The sequence below is a fragment of the Exophiala spinifera genome (assembly GCF_000836115.1).
Source record: "Exophiala spinifera strain CBS 89968 unplaced genomic scaffold supercont1.3, whole genome shotgun sequence".
NCBI classification, from domain to species: domain Eukaryota; kingdom Fungi; phylum Ascomycota; class Eurotiomycetes; order Chaetothyriales; family Herpotrichiellaceae; genus Exophiala; species Exophiala spinifera.
This window is the reverse complement of record NW_015622515.1, coordinates 2,544,811-2,562,588: the sequence shown is the minus strand read 5'-3', so window position 1 is coordinate 2,562,588 and position 17,778 is coordinate 2,544,811. Positions and strand designations below refer to the sequence as shown.

The following is a 17,778-nucleotide window of genomic DNA, read 5'->3' as shown; positions in this document are numbered from 1 at the left end:
AGACTTTCCACACCTGCAAGCCTTCTTTTCTCTCCCGGTTGACTATATCTAATCTTGTCCAAAATGTAAGTGTTTCTGCCTTGTGGCTCCGGCTTTGAAGTGTCTCGGTCTTGCTGTTGACACAATTGCACAGGGAAGTCCTCCTTGGCCTCACCGGCCGCGATTTCACCATCATCGCTGCCAGCAAGGCCGCCATGCGCGGTGCCACCATCCTCAAATCCTCCGACGACAAGACCCGGCAATTGAACAAGCACACTCTGCTCGCCTTCTCCGGGGAACCGGGTGACACCATCCAGTTCGCAGAATACATCCAAGCCAACGTCGCCCTGTACACGATGCGTAACGAGTCTGATCTCTCCCCCAGCGCCGTCGCCAGCTTCGTCCGAGGCGAACTGGCGCGGAGCTTGAGAAGCAGGAAACCGTACAACGTGAACCTGCTGCTTGGTGGGATGGATCCCATCACCAAGCAACCCAGTTTGTACTGGTTGGACTACCTCGCCAGCAGCGCGAAGGTGCCCTATGCTGCGCATGGATATGCTCAGTATGTGCTTCATGAACCCTTCCAAAATCTGGTGGAGATTGTCTCCTGCTAACTAGCAACCTCCAGGTACTACTGTCTGTCCATCTTGGATAAGCACCATCACCCAGATATCTCGTTCGAGCAAGGCATGAAGATCTTACGCATGTGCACGGACGAGTTGCAGCGGCGGTTACCCATTGATTTCAAGGGGATGACGGTCAAGGTGGTCAAGAAGGATGGCATCGTTGATATGGAGTATGACACGAGCAAACAAGTCCTAGCCGCGTAGTCTCTCACCAAGGTAGCCTGGAATGGAACTGGAAATGGGAGCATGGACTGGGAATTGTAGAATTACACATGCATAGCGTGGCGCAAAATGGGACAATACAATATCAAAATCAGGCAAAATCAATTTGGGGGTATCAATTGCTTGGCTGAGGCGAGTTTACTTCTCTCGCATTTCTAATGTAGCTCTCATGTCAAAGCCTGAGGGCTCCTGGCCCGAATTCGTTAAGTCATGCATGTGGTTCGCATCTTAACCCATGCTCGATTCTCTCTGAAACCCAGTAAAGAGTTGCTTCCCCAAGGATGCGTGCAGCATGATTCTATCACAAAGACCGGCTAGTAGTGCCGACCGCCGCCTCCAACAGGAATCCGCCGGCCATACGCTGGTGCGCTGTATTGGCCAGATTGATGAGACCGTGAGTGATGGGCACGAGAGTCGTAGGACGGGGGAATATACGGTCGGGATTCGCCACGTCTGCCTCGTTGAGCATTGAGGTGTTGCATTCGGCGTGCAGCAGATTGCGGAGGTCGGATATCGTCCTCGTCATCGTCCTCGTCCTCGTCCTCAGCCTCTTCTATTCTTGGTCTTTCATCGTCGTCCCCAGCCACGAAATCATCATCATTGTCAGACTCGTCTTCGGAGTCTCCCAGAGATATTGGTTCGTTTGCGGTAGCATCGCTATTATCCTCGTCCTCTTCGTCGTCGTCATCGCTCACAATCGTCCTCATGTGTCGTCTCGAAGGAAATCCGAATTGTCGATGTGGTTGGAATCGAGAAATAGGTTCGTCGTCATCATCTGATGCCTCTGACGGGTCGTCGTAGACTGTATTGTGACCTGAAACTTCGGTCCCTGTCACCGATCTGTCTTCGTCATCATAGTAAGGAGTTGCTCCCGCATAGTTCGTGGTATGATCATCGGACCATTGGTCATTTTCATCGCCCGTCGAGTAGTCACTGTTGTGATGATTCCGCCGCCCTACAATTGTGGAGACACTCCGTGCATCGTCGCCATCGTCGTCGAGGTGGATGGGAGCATCGTCTCGCTCGATGAAGCTATCCATATCGTCCTCATCGTCGTATTCGTCATAATCAGTACGGCTGGCCTCTGTGCGGTCCGATTCGTACCCTGTGGTAATGTGTACCGGACCAAAATCAAAATCCATATCGACCTCAGAGTCGTCATCGTAGTCGTACTCATCCGTATCTAGTTGAGGACTAGGATTTGATTCCTCGTCCATGTCGCTATCACCAGGCTCGTACTCATTGAAACCACATTGCATACACTGTCCATCCTCCAGTTCCCAGTGACATTCTGGACATCGCATGACATTGTCCTCCTGATCAAGGATGCCCCTTGCCCAGATACTGGATAAATGGAAAGCATGGTGATGATGCTGCTTGAAAACACCGTTGAAGAGGCCTTGTCCCGCGCGATCTGCGGCGAGTTGTCCAGCCTCGTCTTCTTTGGCTTGTTGGTGTTCCGCTACGGTCTCGTCTTCAGGTAGCAACTCTGCTCGGCCAATGAACATATGTACGAGGTCTCGCAACAGATAGTTCGGCGAGGGTTGTGACGTGACTTCAGCTCGACAGTCCGGGCAATTCTTCTTCTTTTTCCGATTTTGGGCACCTCCGAACCAGCTAGCCAGGCATGAATAGCAATATGTGTGTCCGCAGGCGAGGATGAATGGCTCATAGAACGGCTTGATGCAAATTTTGCACAATGAAAGGTTACGCATGTCCTCGATATGTTTTTGAAATGTCGAAAGCAGGGGCAGGTCGTTCGCCGCTGGTCGCGGGCTGGTGTCGGCGGCGGACATCGTGAGATCGCGAGGTTGATTTGGGGGCACAGGCTTTGAATGTTGATTTTGAGATCTTACTAGTCCGTGACACCCCAGGTGCCGGCCACTATACGGACTATGAGAGTAGTGGTAGTCCTGGGAGAAGCGCGAAGAGGTAAGGCGAGAGTTGGCGGCGCGTGTATCACTTTTGAAGTGGCTGAAAGTTACAAACTCAGATACTCCGTACTTGACCGTAATTTGATACTGCGGAGTATTGGGGCCGGCTTTTTGCCATGATCGTTTTGCCTGGACAAAATATATACTTATAAGATACTTGATTCTTTCCCTTTGCGTGCGCCTTGACAGCCATGTCGAAATCAATATCATTTGGCTTTGGTAGGCAGAAGCCATCAGCTCCTACAAAGGGCTCCATTGTCCCTGCGAAACGACCGGCAGCCTTGGGTGGTCGAACGAGACATGCACTCCACCACGACTCAGACGACGAAGATGAAGAAGAGCCTAGGCACGAGTCAGTCACTGGCTTTTCGTCAAGTGGTGCTATTCTAAGTCAGCCTGTACAGGAAACCAAAGAGCTAGTCATCAAGAATCCAGGAAATGCAGATTGGCGAAGGCGAGGGCATAAAAACCTTCTTCCTGTTGAAGTCCAGGCGCAGCAAGAGAATGGCAGCGTTGTTATGGTCGAGAAAGATGAGGTCAGCACCGCCAGTGGTCTTCAATTTGTTGCGAAACAAGACGATGCAGACAAACAGTCTAAGGAGCCTGTGCAGCCTACCACAGCCCACCCGACCGACACAAACGAAGAACCTAAACAGTTGACCGCAGATGAAGAAGCATTGCAGGCGCTGCTGGACGATGGAACTGGGAAACCAAAGTCCAATGCTGTGATTATACAGCAAGGCAATATGCATACTTTCCGAGACGAGACACAGGACTACAGGGAAGATGTCGCATCACGGCCCGATTCCAGTACCCTGGAAGAATACGCTGCGATGCCAGTTGAAGAGTTCGGTATGGCGATGCTGAGAGGTATGGGCCAGAAGCGGCGAGCGAATGGCGAGGTTATCAATCTAGACAGGAAGGACGAAAATCAGCGAAAGCTCCGCAAGCAAGAAGGGTTTCTTGGTATTGGCGCGAAGGCTGCTCCGGGCACAAATGGCGTCGAATTAGGCGCTTGGGGTAAGGCGGACATGCGCAAGAACAACAAGGGCGAAGGCTTTTTTACGCCACTAATGCGTGAGAACAAAACCACCGGGGAGAGAATCTCCGAAGATGAGCTGCAGAAGAGGCTGAAGGAGTCCAAAGGAAATGAACGTGAAGAAGACTGGAGACAGAGGAGAGATCGCAACTTGGAGCGAAGTGGGCGGGACAAGGATCGAGACCGGAGGAACGGAGATGACGACTATCGTGCCCAGATGAACGCATTCTCTCGATCTGGTTCGGCCAAGCGAGACTCAGATGATCACCATGGCTCTCGCTCAAGAAGGGACAGGGACGACCGCGATTACGAGAGCTCGAAGTCGAGGAAGGATGACGACAGGGCTAAAGATCGACGGCGGCGAGATGACGATGACCACGATAGTCGACATCGGGACAGGCATCGGGACAAAGACCGCCGTCGAGAGGAGGATCGGTATGACTCGAGTTCCTCACACAAGAGTCACAGAGATCGTGACAGGGACAGGAACAGAGACAGAGACAGAGACCGTGATCGCGACCGCAATAGAAGATAAAAGTACAGATTAATGGATACCTCCGTCCTCCCGCTGGCTATGGATCCAAGCACATAATCATTGTCTGTTCAAGCATCAAGACATCCTCCTCTTTCTTGACCTGTTTTGCAGGCCCGTGTCCATTCGCCAAAATGCCTTCAATTCCGCTAGCAATGCCCGCAACTTCATCCATCTCGCGCAAGGTATACTCAATCAGATAGCTCTCGTCCAATAACTCTTCCATGCGCTTATAGTGTCGCTCGGTGTACACTTCCAGTGCACGGAGCAGATCTTTCATGCCCCCGCCACTTTTACCCTTCGTGGCAGAGCCTGAAGAAAGACTGCGATCCTTGGCCATCTCCACGAATGTGCTGGCAGGATAGCTTCGGAACAGGCAATTTAGGATGGTTTGCGCGACCGTCGCTGTTCGTGCATTTGTGTTCCAGTCCCGCACACGTTCTAGCAGCACATATATTTGTCGCCGGTCCAGCGTGGCGAGCACTTCGTCTACAGCGCGCAAGCCAGTTAGGCTGTCGGACTCCTTCTCCGCATCAGGTAGCGTAACAACATCTTCGAATACGCGGAGGAGACGGCCCGGATGATTGAGAGCAAGCGATAGCGTTATAGCTTCGCGGTAGTTTTTGGCATGGATGTGGTTCTGGAGTTCTTGATCCTGTTCAATGCGTTGAGTCGCACGCTGCGAAGCAAGAGTTGCGGTTTCCACGGTAGTATCGCGCCAGAACGTGAGGGTTGCGTCCGCGGCACCGGAGACCAGAGGATATGGATATGGTTTGCGTTTAGAAGAGGGTGGTATGTAGTAAGCATTAGGAGCTGTAAGGGCCCAAACGCGGTCGGTATGGTTGTCCAATGTTGTCAGGAGGTGATCGGAGTCGGAGGGTGAGTAAGGGGACCAGAGCTTGACAAGAGTGTCGGCGGAGGCAGATGCGATCAAGGGCTCATTCTTCGTGGACGGCGGTCGGTGACCATCGGTTTCTGAGTCTGAGGATGGTGTTGTGGATGGCAGCCACAGGACTTTGAGCACGGAGTTGCTATGCCCTTCGAATGTCTGCAGGCAGGTATACGTGGATAAGGACCATATTTTGACGGTACGATCACCAGAACCCGAGACGAGGAGGCCGCGAGAACCGCTAGAGCCACCATCAGAGGAAAGGGGTGGTATGCCGGCAGGTGAGAAGCGGATCGACCAAACACCACGTTTATGGCCGCGGAGTATGCCAGTGACAGAGCCGTCCTCGAGCGACCAAATTTTGATGGTGCGATCCTGTGAAGCGGAGGCGAACAGGGGCGCAACAGGAGATACGTCAATTGCGTTAATGTCCTTTTCGTGAGCGACTCGGGTGAAGAGTGCTTTGATGCCGGTATGGGGCTCAGACATAGAAGGGGTGTATTTGAGCCGAGAAGTGTCCCAGCGCTTGACAGTTTTGTCTTGAGAGCCGGTGAGCAGGAACAAAGGAGGATGCTCGGAGGGATTTCTAGCCGCAGCACTATCTTGACGAGGGCTTCGAGGTAGAGCGATAGCACCTAGTGACTCGGCGTGTCCTGCAAAAGTTGCAAAACACCTGTAAGATGAGGATGCTGGATCTAGACGCCAGAGCTTTGCGGTGTTATCCTTTGCACCCGTTGCCAACCAGTGGCCAGACCAGTCGACGTCTAGACAAATTATGATATCCTCATGTCCTTCTAGTAGGGTTACATCTGCTCCGAACGGTGACCCTCTGCTGTTGTCCTCCGCGATGGACACCAGTCGGACACTCTCAGTGTTCGTAGCGAGCGCAAGAAGCGATCTGTCGGGCCCAACACAGGCCATGTCAATGACTTCATCGTAGTTTCCTGCCATTGTGCGGAGCAGGGGCAGACTTTCTAAAGATTGCGATGCCTTCAAATCTGCAAGCTGACCAATGCTCCAAACCCTTATGGTCTGATCCTGATGCATTGAAAGGAGCGCATAATCACCTGGTGCATTGACGATTGTGGTAATAGCATCATTCTCGAGACCAGCTTTTCCCTTCGGCGTGACTTCTCGTCCGGCAACAACATCCCATACTCGGACCAGCCCGTGCTCTCCTCCTGTAAAGCAATATCTGCCATCGCTGATGAAACCAGCAGTTTCAAGCACCTCGAGTGCAGGAATGACCTTGCGTTGCTCCCATGTCTGTGTGTCCCACAGAATGATTGTTCTATCCCGACTGGCGGAAAGCAAGAGCTGCTGCGTCTCTGAATAGTCGATGCTTCTGACCACGCTTACGTGTGAGTCAAGAATCGCGAGTGATTTCCGCGAAACCAAGTTCCATACCCGAATTTTACCATCTTCACCACCAGATGCAAGGTAAACATTATGAGCCAGCGAGTGATCGTCGAGATTAGTTGGTGCGCCATCTCGACTCTTTCGTTTCCGGCTTGAGCTGCTGTTTGATCGATCCGTTGCATTGATCGATGGTAGAGTGAGGAATTTCAGTGCAGAGACGACTCCGCCGTGCCCATGAAAGGTGTGTGAAACGTAGCCTCCTCGGATATCCCAAACTTTGACAGTTCCATCAGCACCACCAGTAGACAATAACGTCCCCGTCGTGTCGATAGCCGAAGAGACAACAGGGGTGTTGTGCGGTTTCAGAGTTCGCAACAATTTGGAGGTGAGTGTCTGAGCATCGCCATCTGGAACAAGCGAGAAGATGCTCATGGAAAGTGATCGTGAACATATAACCAAGTGCAAGGCATCGGGTGCCAAACAAAGGCTGGTGACAGCCTCCCCGTCTCCTTCTATTCTGCACAAAACGCTACCGGTCGCTGTGTCAAACACAAGAACATCGTCATCGACACAACTTGCGATGAGGCTGCCGCTAGAGTTGGAAGAGACATCTCCTCCAGTGTAGATCGGCTCGATGGTTTTGGCAACCTCGAAGGTGGTTTTGAAATTGACCTTGGTTGCCATGTTATGCCGCGACAGTGATTATATTAGCATGGCTCCGTCATGTATGACTCTTGGATATCATAAGGCAAATCCGATTAGAGTCTGAAATCATACACCCGAGTCTGAACTGGAGGTTTGGAAATTTTGATGGTCAAACGAAAAATTGGTTGTGATTGGCTGGGCTTACAAGGCTACGTTAGACTTTATACAGAATAGCTTGGCGCCACAGCCTCGTGGCTCCCCAACCTTATTTGTCGCCCGCGTCCTTCGCTTCAACTTTCCTTGGCCGCTCCTTCTCGTATGCACCTACGTCCGTGGAAGTAGTATTGTTCATGTACGACTAAACTCACTTACTGCCCACGCATTCTTCCAACTCAGGGTTTCAGGGTAGCAGCGAATATATATCTGCGGGATGGCGATATGATTTGCTCCGCTCTCTGCCCCCTTGATGTCCTTCTACAATGCGCACTCTGGAGGACCAGGTCGAAATTGATGATCCTGTCTTAACTTCTGGCTATTGAACCACAAACCGAAATGGGTCGCAAGGCGCATCTTGCCCGGATGGCTCTGGTAAGTAACCGGTGACTGTGTCGCACTGCACTGGGAGCGGGCTTCGCTGTGTAGGGAACTGCAATCTCACTCCAGCTATCAAGTCAATCTTTCTCATCAATATCTGCTCTATCCTCGCCGGGACTCCTTCGTACTGATCCTGCTTTAGGGAAGGTCACCTTTTGACGCACCACTTCAAGATGAGGATGGCGAGTTCATTCTAGGCCCAAACGTTCAGCACGCTACTGCTCGAAACTATGTGCAACGATTTGATAGTCGGGGTCACCCGGAAAACCTCGCATCTGAGGCCTCACGGAGGAGACTTCGACGTGCCCAGAACGAGGTTCTGTCAACCGTCGGTGTGGTCGTCCGTAAGGCCAAAATGAATCGTTCAAGATGGGAAAGCATGGGAGATGATCAGAAACATCTGCTTCTCCTGGACGAAAATATTGCAGGCGCCAACATTGGCATTGTCGAAAGTGTCGTCCTGAAGATGTCAACACGCTGGCTGAGTGCTCTCCGTCGCCGAATCCTAGTCAGTCAAATCTTGCTATGCTTATATATTCTTCCCTCCCTAACTTGCTCAGGTTTTCAAATCATACGTGGGTCTATCAGTACCTCGGATCTTGAGGACTGAGTGGAATGTTGTAGGTCCTTGGTCCGTTCTGTTTGCCGGATTGCCATTTGGCGCCGTCTCAGCAGTCAGCCAGGCTCTGAGGGACGATATTTTGGATGAGCATCGCTTCACAAATTTGTTGCGGTCATCCAGCACCTCTCCTGCGATAAAATTTGCCAACCTTATTGGTAGCCACAGGTTAGACTTCCTGAAACTGTTGTGTTCCTCGCTGATTGTATCAAGTCTACGGATGCTGTGGTTCGCGGCCGAATACCCTCTTTATGCATTCTCGACCTTACAGTCTTTGTATCTGATACCAGCCGGCGCCTTTCCACATCCATGGAGTTTTGTACCATTCAGCAATATATCCCCTATCCAACTTCCTCGGCCGCTTCCAGACGGTTCTTTAACGTCGGTAGTGATCTACGTTACGCGGCTATGCGCGCATCCATTCACGATTGCCTACGTCCGAGACCAAATTGGGAAATTCATCTACACCAAGCTCTACATACTGGCCCGTCATCTTGTAGTGAAGCCTGACCGACCAGATCGGATCTCATTACAAAGCGCGCGAGCAAACAGTAGCGTCTTCAATGATACTACAATTCCAGGACTGGGGGCTGACGGCAAAGCACTAAGCAGTCACAATGAGCCGTCACCGTTCACGGAGACTATCAAAACACTCTTTCCAGCCTTGTTCTGGCTATGGGAAAAGATTTTACAAACGCAAAGTGCATCATTGACGGTAGAATTGACGCCAGATATGCAAGAAGAGCTGGTACAGAGGAGTATGATGTATTACCGAGATTCCATTCGACGTCAGCGAAGAGATTACGGTGCGACCAGACATTCTTCCCGGACACTCAGAGTGATGGCCATTCGGGATGCCTTCGCCGATTTTGGTCTCGACCCAGACCAGGCTATGGTCGATATCTTTGAATTGGCCGAGGGATTGCATGTCAGTGCCAGGGATGATGCTTCCACTGCTACTCCAGAACCCGAAGCCGACATCTTGACTTCTCCGATGGTAATTGTGGCGGAAGCTGATGGAGCTCTGCATGTACAGCCCGCTCGTACCGCCGACGCATCGCAGCTTGAGAGCCAACACTCACCAGGAGACAGATCTCCGGAGAACCTCCAGGAAGCGAACGGTGCAGACGCCACCCGCACAGACATCGTGGAGGGGATATCGGAGATGCCAACACTAGACGAGCGTACCGTGCCTCTCGAAAGGCTGCTTTTGACTGCACCATCAGATCGTCTTGCCATTCACGTTGACGAGCCTATCGATGCGCAGCTCTTTCCTAGCCCTCCACCCTCAAGCCCTCCGAGTCCTCCTGAACTTGGGATCAACCGAGCTCAGAGTCTAATAGCGACGGCTCCACGGCCAGTTCGTCGGGAAACAGATATATACAATGAGCAAGCTCGACCGATTCGACAAGATTTGTTCTCGCGCCACCACTCGTTGCGGGCTCAAGAGGAAGACGATGGAGTATATCGTGTTACTATTTTGTCCAACCATCCAGCAGAAGCCTTCGCCCTGAATGTGGCTTCTGCAATAGAGCCTTTGCTCCTCCTTCCGCTTGACATACTCTTCTTCCGGTCGATGGTACGCAACTTTACAACTCAACCGACCAGCTACGGACTCTCTTTGTCTACAGGATCGTTATTGACCCGGACCCTCCCGGTTGTATTCAATTTCGGAGCCGATGAATATAACGGTTCATCAGCGATGTTACCGATTTTGGGAAATTGGGTCATCACACTTGCTACGCAAAGTATCATTAATTTCACGATATGGAAGATGACCACACATTTGATATTGAGGTTGGGACGGCGGTTTGGCTGGGGCAAAATTTAACGGCATCGAGCACCGCATTGCGATGGCTGCTTCTTGCACAGATCTCATTAATAATGATACCCAACTAGTCCGCAGTGCGATAGATAACACTGCCGGAAATATACACATCTCTTAAGAGGATGCATCCTCTAGCTCCAGATTCCGCACGATTTGGATGATTAGACAGCCTCGCGCTTCACCAGTGGCCAATCATATCTGACGAGGCTGTTGCCTGCGATGAAATTGTTTCCCACCTTTGTTTTTCTCCTTCAGAGAGCCCAGTTGGCTCACAACTCACTCTCAGATCATGTCGAAACGCAAGTCAGAGGAACCTCTTGAGAACCTGCTTGTCGAGGCGTCGCCGTCGAATAAGAGACCCCGTGCGGAAGACGTCCCAGAAGGGGTACCCGAATCAACTTCCACGATACGAAACGGCGCAAACCATGAGAGGAAGCCTCTTTCCACGAACGGAGGAACGAGCGCAGTCAGGGAAGAGGCCGACGAAAACCCTGAATCCGACAGCGACACTGAAGATGACAGACTTCCCAACGCTCCTTTGCGACAGGCCGCACCAACGGAGGGATACTGCGATCTCTATCTAGACACGATTAATCGGACACTACTCGATTTCGACTTTGAAAAACTCTGTTCCATCACTCTCTCCAATATTAATGTGTATGCATGCCTCGTATGCGGAAAGTATTTCCAAGGCAGAGGCCCGAAATCGCACGCATACTTCCACGCTCTCGAAGTCGATCACCATGTCTATATCAATATGGAGACTAAGAAAGTTTACGTATTGCCTGAAGGTTATGAGGTTCACAATAAGAGCTTGGACGACATCAAATATGTGGTTGACCCCAAATTCACCGAGGACGAAGTGCGCAAGTTGGACAAAGATCCCAGAGTCTCGACTGATTTGTCGAACAAGAAATATAGGCCTGGATTCATTGGCATGAACAACATCAAGGCGAATGACTACCTGAACGTGGTTGTGCAGGCTCTAGCCCATGTTGCGCCGATCAGGAACTTCTTTTTGTTGCACCAATTCCCGCAGACGACACCACAACTCCCGGTACGATTCAGCGCGTTGGTACGAAAGATCTGGAACTCCAAAGCCTTCAGATCCCATGTGTCGCCCCATGAACTCTTGCAAGAAATCGCACTGAGATCATCCAAAAAATTTACTCTTACCCAACAATCAGATCCAGTGGAATTCCTGTCTTGGTTTCTCAATACTCTACATCTGAGCCTTGGCGGTTCGAAGACGAAGCTCTTGTCGTCCATCATCCAAAGGACTTTCCAAGGAAAACTACGGGTAGAGTCACAAGCCATTACCGCAAAGTCCGACACTACTGGCGACCGGCTTAGATTCGAAGATTCCTCTACCATTACAACCAATACTACTCCTTTCATGATCCTTACTCTCGATCTACCTCCTGTTCCCCTATTTCGAGACGCTGTCGAGTCAAAGAATATCATCCCCCAGGTGCCACTGACGACTCTATTGCAAAAGTACAATGGCATCAACGCGTCGGAGAGACAAGCACACCGAGTTCGTCATCGCTTGTTACACCCGCTTCCACAATACTTATTATTCCATGTCAAACGATTCTCCGTGAACAAATTTGTCTCGGAGAGAAATCCCACCATTGTGACGTTTGGGTCGCCCAAAGGCTTAGATATGTCACCGTATGTCGAGCCAAATCCTGCTCTCCATCCTCCCGGCGAGCCTATTCTCTACGAGCTGGCTGCCAACATTATTCTCGACACAACATCTGTATCCACTGGCGGTGGGGAGGATTCTAATGCTGCTGATGCTGCCAACTTGGCCGCTGGCGCTGACGGACAAAGAGTGGCTTGGAAGGTGCAGCTTCACGACAAAGCAGTTGCCTATGCGAAGAGGAACGACCTGCCAGAGTGGATGGAAATTCAAGATCTGTATGTAGAGAGAGCTGAAGCAGAAACATTGTTCACCAGAGAGGGATATCTCATGGTGTGGGAGCGGAAAAAAGAAAAGCCTAAAGCAAACGGCAATGCTCCAGGTAAATCAAGAGCGTAATGTTGGTATAGCGCCATATATCACCACGATATCGTAATTCTTCGATACGCCCTATAGCATTGTCTAGTCTCCAGTTGCTGCTGCTAGTGTGACGCTGTGACTCGGTCGAAAGTGGTTGCGGAGTTCGTCGCAATTAATGGCTTAGGTAAATGTTGGAGAGCAGAATAGAGCTATACAACCTCAAATGTATTTTCTGGATTGTACTCACAAGAACAGGTCCTTTGTAATTCTCTCCTTGTCATCAAGAAGCACTGAACATGAAGCTGCTGTGGTGCGCGGTGGGCGTCGTAATTCCGTTTCTTACAGTTGATGCGCTGATCCCCGCGAGCAATCAACAACCAATTCAACAACCCGCCGCCTTGCCTGGAGCTGCTCATGAGAAATTGGAGGATGTGATCTCTGCCTCGCCCTTGCTATCATTGCACAGGGCGATCTGCGAGGTCGAGTCCATCTCCGACGATGAGCTCGCTGTTGGGAAACTGGTTATATCCCTCCTGAAAGCTCACAACTTCACCGTCAAGACCCAAAGCGTCCCCCAACCAGAAGAAAGGAACAGCACGAAACCACGTTACAACATCTACGCCTATCCAGATCCGTCAAAGTATTCCGGAATCGACGTCGATGCCATCCCGTCTCCTAAAGTGGTGCTGAGCTCTCACATCGATACCGTACCGCCTCATATTCCGTACTCGCTGTCACTCCCGCCGGCGAAGACCGCGAGAGAGGACATATTGATATCCGGCCGGGGAACTGTCGACGACAAAGCTTGCGTAGCAGTCCAGATCCAGGCATTACTCGATCTACTGGCCGATCCGGACGCGAAGCTCGACCCCTTGGACGTTGCACTGCTCTTTGTGGTTGGCGAGGAGGCGCACGGCGATGGGATGAGACATTTCTCAGCGTCGGACCTGTACAGGCAGACGAACACCAATTACCATGCCATTCTCTTTGGGGAACCTACAGAGGGTAAACTGGCGACCGGGCACAAGGGAATTGGAATGGTCAAGGTCAAGGCCCGTGGCAAGGCTGCACACTCGGGATATCCCTGGCTCGGGCGCAGTGCGAACAGCATGATTTTGCCTGCCTTGCTTGCGCTTGACGGGTTGGGCGATATTCCCGAAGATGCCGGAGGTCTACCCAGAAGCGAGAAGTACGGCAAGAGCACGGTTAATGTCGGATTGATGCGCGGCGGTGTTGCAGGCAATGTTGTACCAGAGTATGCGGAGGCGTCTATCACGTTCAGACTCGCCGGGGGCGACAGTGACGAGCTCAAAGAACTGGCCACAAAGGCAGTTCGGAAAGTTGATCCAGAGGGTTTGTTGGAGCTCGAGTTCGCTCAAGGGTATGGTCCGATTGAGTTAGATGGTGACGGTGTTGACGGCTTCGACACCATCACTGTGAACTACGGTACGGACATACCGAATTTGAAGGTGGCCGATGGCGTTAAGAGATATCTGTACGGCCCGGGCAGTATTCTGGTCGCCCACGGGAAGAATGAAGGCTTGACCGTTGGGGACCTGGAGGAGGCATTGGATGGATACAAGACGCTACTACTGCGTTCACTGTAGCCGAGATGCCGAACGAAGCCATAGAACACGAGCAAGCTCAAAACAACATGGAAGATTCTTGTACAGGACTGCCCTACCGTGCGGATACAGTAGGAGTACTTATTTGCCTTTTGTCCCTGACCCGATGATACTTGTGTTCTGGGCGGTTGTGGCCGGCAGCCGGCAAAGGCCAGAAAACCTTCGGCGGCGTCCCAGCGACATTGCCAAGACTGGTCGACCACGCCATTCCCATTTCGGAGCCCACAATCGCTCTACCTTCCCTGCCAAGTTTTTGCACACCGCACCTGAGATTTCGCTGCGGCCATTTGCGATTGAACCGAGAACCACTTCATCCTTCGACAACAACCGACTCGAACCCTCGTCGCCAACCCAGTCAGCAGAGATGGCGAAGGAAGCGACCCCAAAGACCGGCCTCGCCGTCGGCTTGAACAAGGGCCATGTGAGTCTGCCCATTTCTCTTCGAAGCCCCGAGAAGTAAGATGAGGACGTTGTTGTGTGGGACAGGGTTGAGGATCAGGATTCAAGTTCCAGCCAGAATCTGTCCTGGCAGCATACGGGGAGAGAAGGGAACACCACGAGAAGCTTTTTCAACCCTGTCTTCACACAATAACTCATCTGTTGCCTCCCACTGGGCTTACAAGGAAACGGGATCATGTGTTCCTTTTCCTGGAAAATCCTGAGACGAACCCGAGAATGCTGACGAGACTTTTGTCCAATTTTGTAGCAAGTCACACCCATCACCCCCAAGCCTCGCATTTCCCGCCGCAAGGGAGCCCTCAGCAAGCGCACCGCTTTCGTCCGCGACATCGTCAAGGAAGTTGCCGGTCTTGCCCCATATGAGCGTCGCGTTATCGAATTGTTGAGAAACAGCAAGGACAAGAGAGCGAGAAAGCTCGCAAAGAAGAGGGTATGTTTTGTGCCTGACTTCTTCCTCTACCCTTGAAATGGTCACCCCGGACGCCTTCCACGAACTACGGCAATCGACGGATCGTTTATTGTATTGCTGTATCGCAGATGTGTGGACCTAGGGGTTGCAGGAGCGTTCCTCCTGGGCTTGTCAGGTTCAAAGGCTAACTCTAGTTTCAACAGCTCGGTACTTTCGGCCGTGCAAAGAGAAAGGTCGACGACCTGCAACGAGTCATCGCCGAGTCGAGAAGAGCCGGTCATTAAGCTGCCGCGTCGTGAGTCGTGGGACTACGGAGACACGATATGTGGTTGTCAACATGAGAGAGTGTGGATACGGCACATGGCATATTTTCGACCTGGCGCATTTTTTTACTCGAAATCCAAAAAAAGGAAAGGATGATACCGGATCGCAAGCGGAGATATGTCTGGCGAATTCCAAATCCATTAACTTCACAGAAGAATGGTCTACTGGAAATTTCACAAGCAAGTCAAGGTTCGCTTAGAACAGCCTCTGAACAAATAAAATGACAAGGTCTTTGACGAATCAAGAGGAACTCCTGGAGGTGCTGGGCAACACTGTCATCCTCTCATAAAATCATGTTCTGTCGTCCAAAATATGCCACCCAAACTGCTATCCGCCAGTCCTGTTTTTCTTTGGACGAGAAAACAGTCCATGGCCCCAAGCAGTTGTATCATGCCTGTGCACTTGCTACCGTATACTAACTTCGACTTCGTCCTCATCCTCCAGTTCGATGTCTTCGACAGTCTTCTCGGGATCTAGTCTCTCACCATCAAAAATCAAGTACGCCGTCTTTCCTTCATCGATTTTCCGCGTTGCCACGAACCCACGTGTGATTTTCGCAATCGTCGTATGCGGCCTTACACGCAGCTGCATCGGCTCTAGATTTTGTGCAACGAGTCTGATGACAATGGAGCCATCACTTTCCGGCGCCGGCGTCGCAGTATGCTCTTCGTCTTCTTGCTCCTGCTCCCGCTGCGATTGGCTCTGTTCGCGCGCCTTCTGGCGCTGCTGTTCTTCGTATAACTCCGGTGTCATGGCATCGATCAAGATGTTCCCATGGCTTGGGTCCTTGTCCTGGTCCACACCTTCATCGAATTCGTCATCGGTCAATCCTAAGCTTGCACTCTTTTCTCTGTATTCGGTCTTGAGCTTGAGCAGGATTCCACGCATCGTGGTTGAGTCGAACAGCCTAGTTCCCCTCCAGGTGAAGAAGACCTTGCGTGTCGTCTTGTCATCCAGTTGCCACCTTTTGCACCAAAATTCTTTGACTTGTTTCAGAGGTTGAGATGCTTTGCGTTTGACTATCAACGCCTGCGTATTGGGGATTTCAGATCGGATCATGATGCGGACATGGGGATCGTCTTCCTGTTCCGAGGCTGGTGTCGCACGTCCATAGCCTTGTGCTGAGTCTGATGAAGTAGGGCGGCTGAGCGGTTTGTCCACCGATAGATGTCTTGAACGTTCGGATGCTGCTGAGGATGCACGGAGGGGTGTATTGGATCTGTCTCTTTCGATGCTGGGTTGCTGGAGTCTGGCTTTTTCCCGAGCTTTGGCTTTTAACTCGCGAACATAAGCGTCTTCCTCCTCCTCCGACTCTTCGTCTTCGGAAGGAGGTTCTGTTTTCCGTTTGGATGCCGAGGAGCTACCAACTTTGGATGGTGGAGGTGTCCATATCACCAGATCATCCTCGGACTCTTCATCTCCATCTTGAAGCACGACAACCTTACGCCTTGGACTCTCCTGTTCTGCGGGCGATTTGTATATGTTACGCGACTGACCAATACCTACACTTGGCAACTTGTCTTTACGGGGGGTGCTTCGGGTCCCGGGTCGACCTGGTCCGTTCTCTTTCTTGACATTTGCTGGACTGTGTGTTCTGTCATTGTCCGACTCGAAATCACTCTTCTCCTGTGGCTCTGCCGGCTCGATTGATACCCGTCTTCTCTTAGTTTCAGGCTCCTCGCGTTCCTGCTTCCCCGTCTTTTGCTTGGGTTTCGCAGCCTTCTTTTTCTTCTCCTGCTCGGCCTGAAGGATGTCGCGGTAAATATCGGTGCGCCCGAAGACGGAGGACTCTTTCTCCGATGGCTTAGAGGTTGTCGGCGCAGCCCAAGCTGGCTTCGTGAAGAAAGAACGTTTGGCTCCGCTGGTCATAATGGCATGTTGGGTTACTGGGTTTCGAGACACAACGATAGCGCATGTTGTGGAGAAAGAGAAGGCATGCTCGAATCGCTCGAGAGCATGATGTTTACGATGTGGAGTCAAGTCAGCCTTGTTGGTGGGAAAGTACAGCCTGATGGACCAGGGCAAACAACTCTCACCAGCCTTATTACTCCTCCATGTGTTCGCCCTTTTTCATTCCTTCTCGCACGAACACGTTCAAGCTCCGGCTCAAGTATGGCATGACCCTGTCGTAAATCGCCAGAGCTCTATCGATGTCTGCTACACAAGCTACGAAATATGTATGCGTCCTACATCAAAACGCCTAAGATGGTTTGATCTTATCGCCATTTCGGAGATTCTACCGTGCGCTCTTTCAAAACATTGCTTCAAACTTTTCGCTCGCTTCCACCGGCACAACCCACCCGTGCCGCCTTTTGCAATAGTACTCTTGTTGAGGCACGAAGTCTTTGCGTGCCTGCTCGTCGAGACAGCCCGACATAACTATTCGAAAGTCCTTCAGTGCCGGGTTGTCCAGGTTGACGGTGAACAAATTCGATCCGCAAATACTGCAGAAGGACCGGAGGACGGTGGTTCCTGCATCCGTGGCGCTGTCACGATAGGATGAAAGGGTATTCTCGCCTTTGACAAGGACGAATTGCTGTTATTGCTACGTCAACGATTGCTTCTCCCCCCAGATGACATTCCCCTGATGATGGAGGCCGTGATCTTGACCGACTCACCTCTTCCATGCAGAACCAGTTCGCTTGGAACGATGAGCCGCTGGATTTCTGGCAGTTGGTACAGTGACAAAG

At 51.5% G+C, this 17,778-nt stretch overlaps 9 protein-coding genes across 9 annotated transcripts; 6 read left to right on the top strand and 3 right to left on the bottom strand.

Annotated features, from left to right (window-relative positions):
• Positions 1–194: 194 nt before the first annotated feature.
• PV08_04669 (uncharacterized protein) lies at positions 195–809 on the top strand (the record flags this gene model as incomplete). Its single annotated transcript, XM_016379014.1, has 2 exons — positions 195–541; positions 608–809. 2 exons carry the CDS (start codon positions 195–197, stop codon positions 807–809), a joined length of 549 nt encoding a protein of 182 aa, XP_016237691.1.
• A 332-nt stretch (positions 810–1,141) lies between these two features.
• On the bottom strand, positions 1,142–2,623 carry PV08_04668 (uncharacterized protein; the record flags this gene model as incomplete). Its single annotated transcript, XM_016379013.1, has 1 exon — positions 1,142–2,623. One exon carries the CDS (start codon positions 2,621–2,623, stop codon positions 1,142–1,144), a length of 1,482 nt encoding a protein of 493 aa, XP_016237690.1.
• Positions 2,624–2,952: 329 nt separating this feature from the next.
• On the top strand, positions 2,953–4,335 carry PV08_04667 (uncharacterized protein; the record flags this gene model as incomplete). The annotated part of the gene is made up of 1 exon (XM_016379012.1): positions 2,953–4,335. The coding sequence occupies one exon, from the start codon at positions 2,953–2,955 to the stop codon at positions 4,333–4,335; it is 1,383 nt and encodes a 460-aa protein (XP_016237689.1).
• A 37-nt stretch (positions 4,336–4,372) lies between these two features.
• PV08_04666 (uncharacterized protein) lies at positions 4,373–7,264 on the bottom strand (the record flags this gene model as incomplete). Its single annotated transcript, XM_016379011.1, has 1 exon — positions 4,373–7,264. The coding sequence occupies one exon, from the start codon at positions 7,262–7,264 to the stop codon at positions 4,373–4,375; it is 2,892 nt and encodes a 963-aa protein (XP_016237688.1).
• Positions 7,265–7,777: 513 nt separating this feature from the next.
• Positions 7,778–10,269, top strand: PV08_04665 (uncharacterized protein; the record flags this gene model as incomplete). The annotated part of the gene is made up of 3 exons (XM_016379010.1): positions 7,778–7,813; positions 7,962–8,327; positions 8,380–10,269. The coding sequence occupies 3 exons, from the start codon at positions 7,778–7,780 to the stop codon at positions 10,267–10,269; spliced, it is 2,292 nt and encodes a 763-aa protein (XP_016237687.1).
• A 286-nt stretch (positions 10,270–10,555) lies between these two features.
• On the top strand, positions 10,556–12,310 carry PV08_04664 (uncharacterized protein; the record flags this gene model as incomplete). Its single annotated transcript, XM_016379009.1, has 1 exon — positions 10,556–12,310. One exon carries the CDS (start codon positions 10,556–10,558, stop codon positions 12,308–12,310), a length of 1,755 nt encoding a protein of 584 aa, XP_016237686.1.
• A 257-nt stretch (positions 12,311–12,567) lies between these two features.
• On the top strand, positions 12,568–13,878 carry PV08_04663 (uncharacterized protein; the record flags this gene model as incomplete). The annotated part of the gene is made up of 1 exon (XM_016379008.1): positions 12,568–13,878. One exon carries the CDS (start codon positions 12,568–12,570, stop codon positions 13,876–13,878), a length of 1,311 nt encoding a protein of 436 aa, XP_016237685.1.
• A 382-nt stretch (positions 13,879–14,260) lies between these two features.
• PV08_04662 (60S ribosomal protein L36) lies at positions 14,261–15,048 on the top strand (the record flags this gene model as incomplete). Its single annotated transcript, XM_016379007.1, has 3 exons — positions 14,261–14,317; positions 14,603–14,785; positions 14,968–15,048. 3 exons carry the CDS (start codon positions 14,261–14,263, stop codon positions 15,046–15,048), a joined length of 321 nt encoding a protein of 106 aa, XP_016237684.1.
• Positions 15,049–15,493: 445 nt separating this feature from the next.
• PV08_04661 (uncharacterized protein) lies at positions 15,494–16,957 on the bottom strand (the record flags this gene model as incomplete). The annotated part of the gene is made up of 1 exon (XM_016379006.1): positions 15,494–16,957. One exon carries the CDS (start codon positions 16,955–16,957, stop codon positions 15,494–15,496), a length of 1,464 nt encoding a protein of 487 aa, XP_016237683.1.
• Positions 16,958–17,778: the final 821 nt, after the last annotated feature.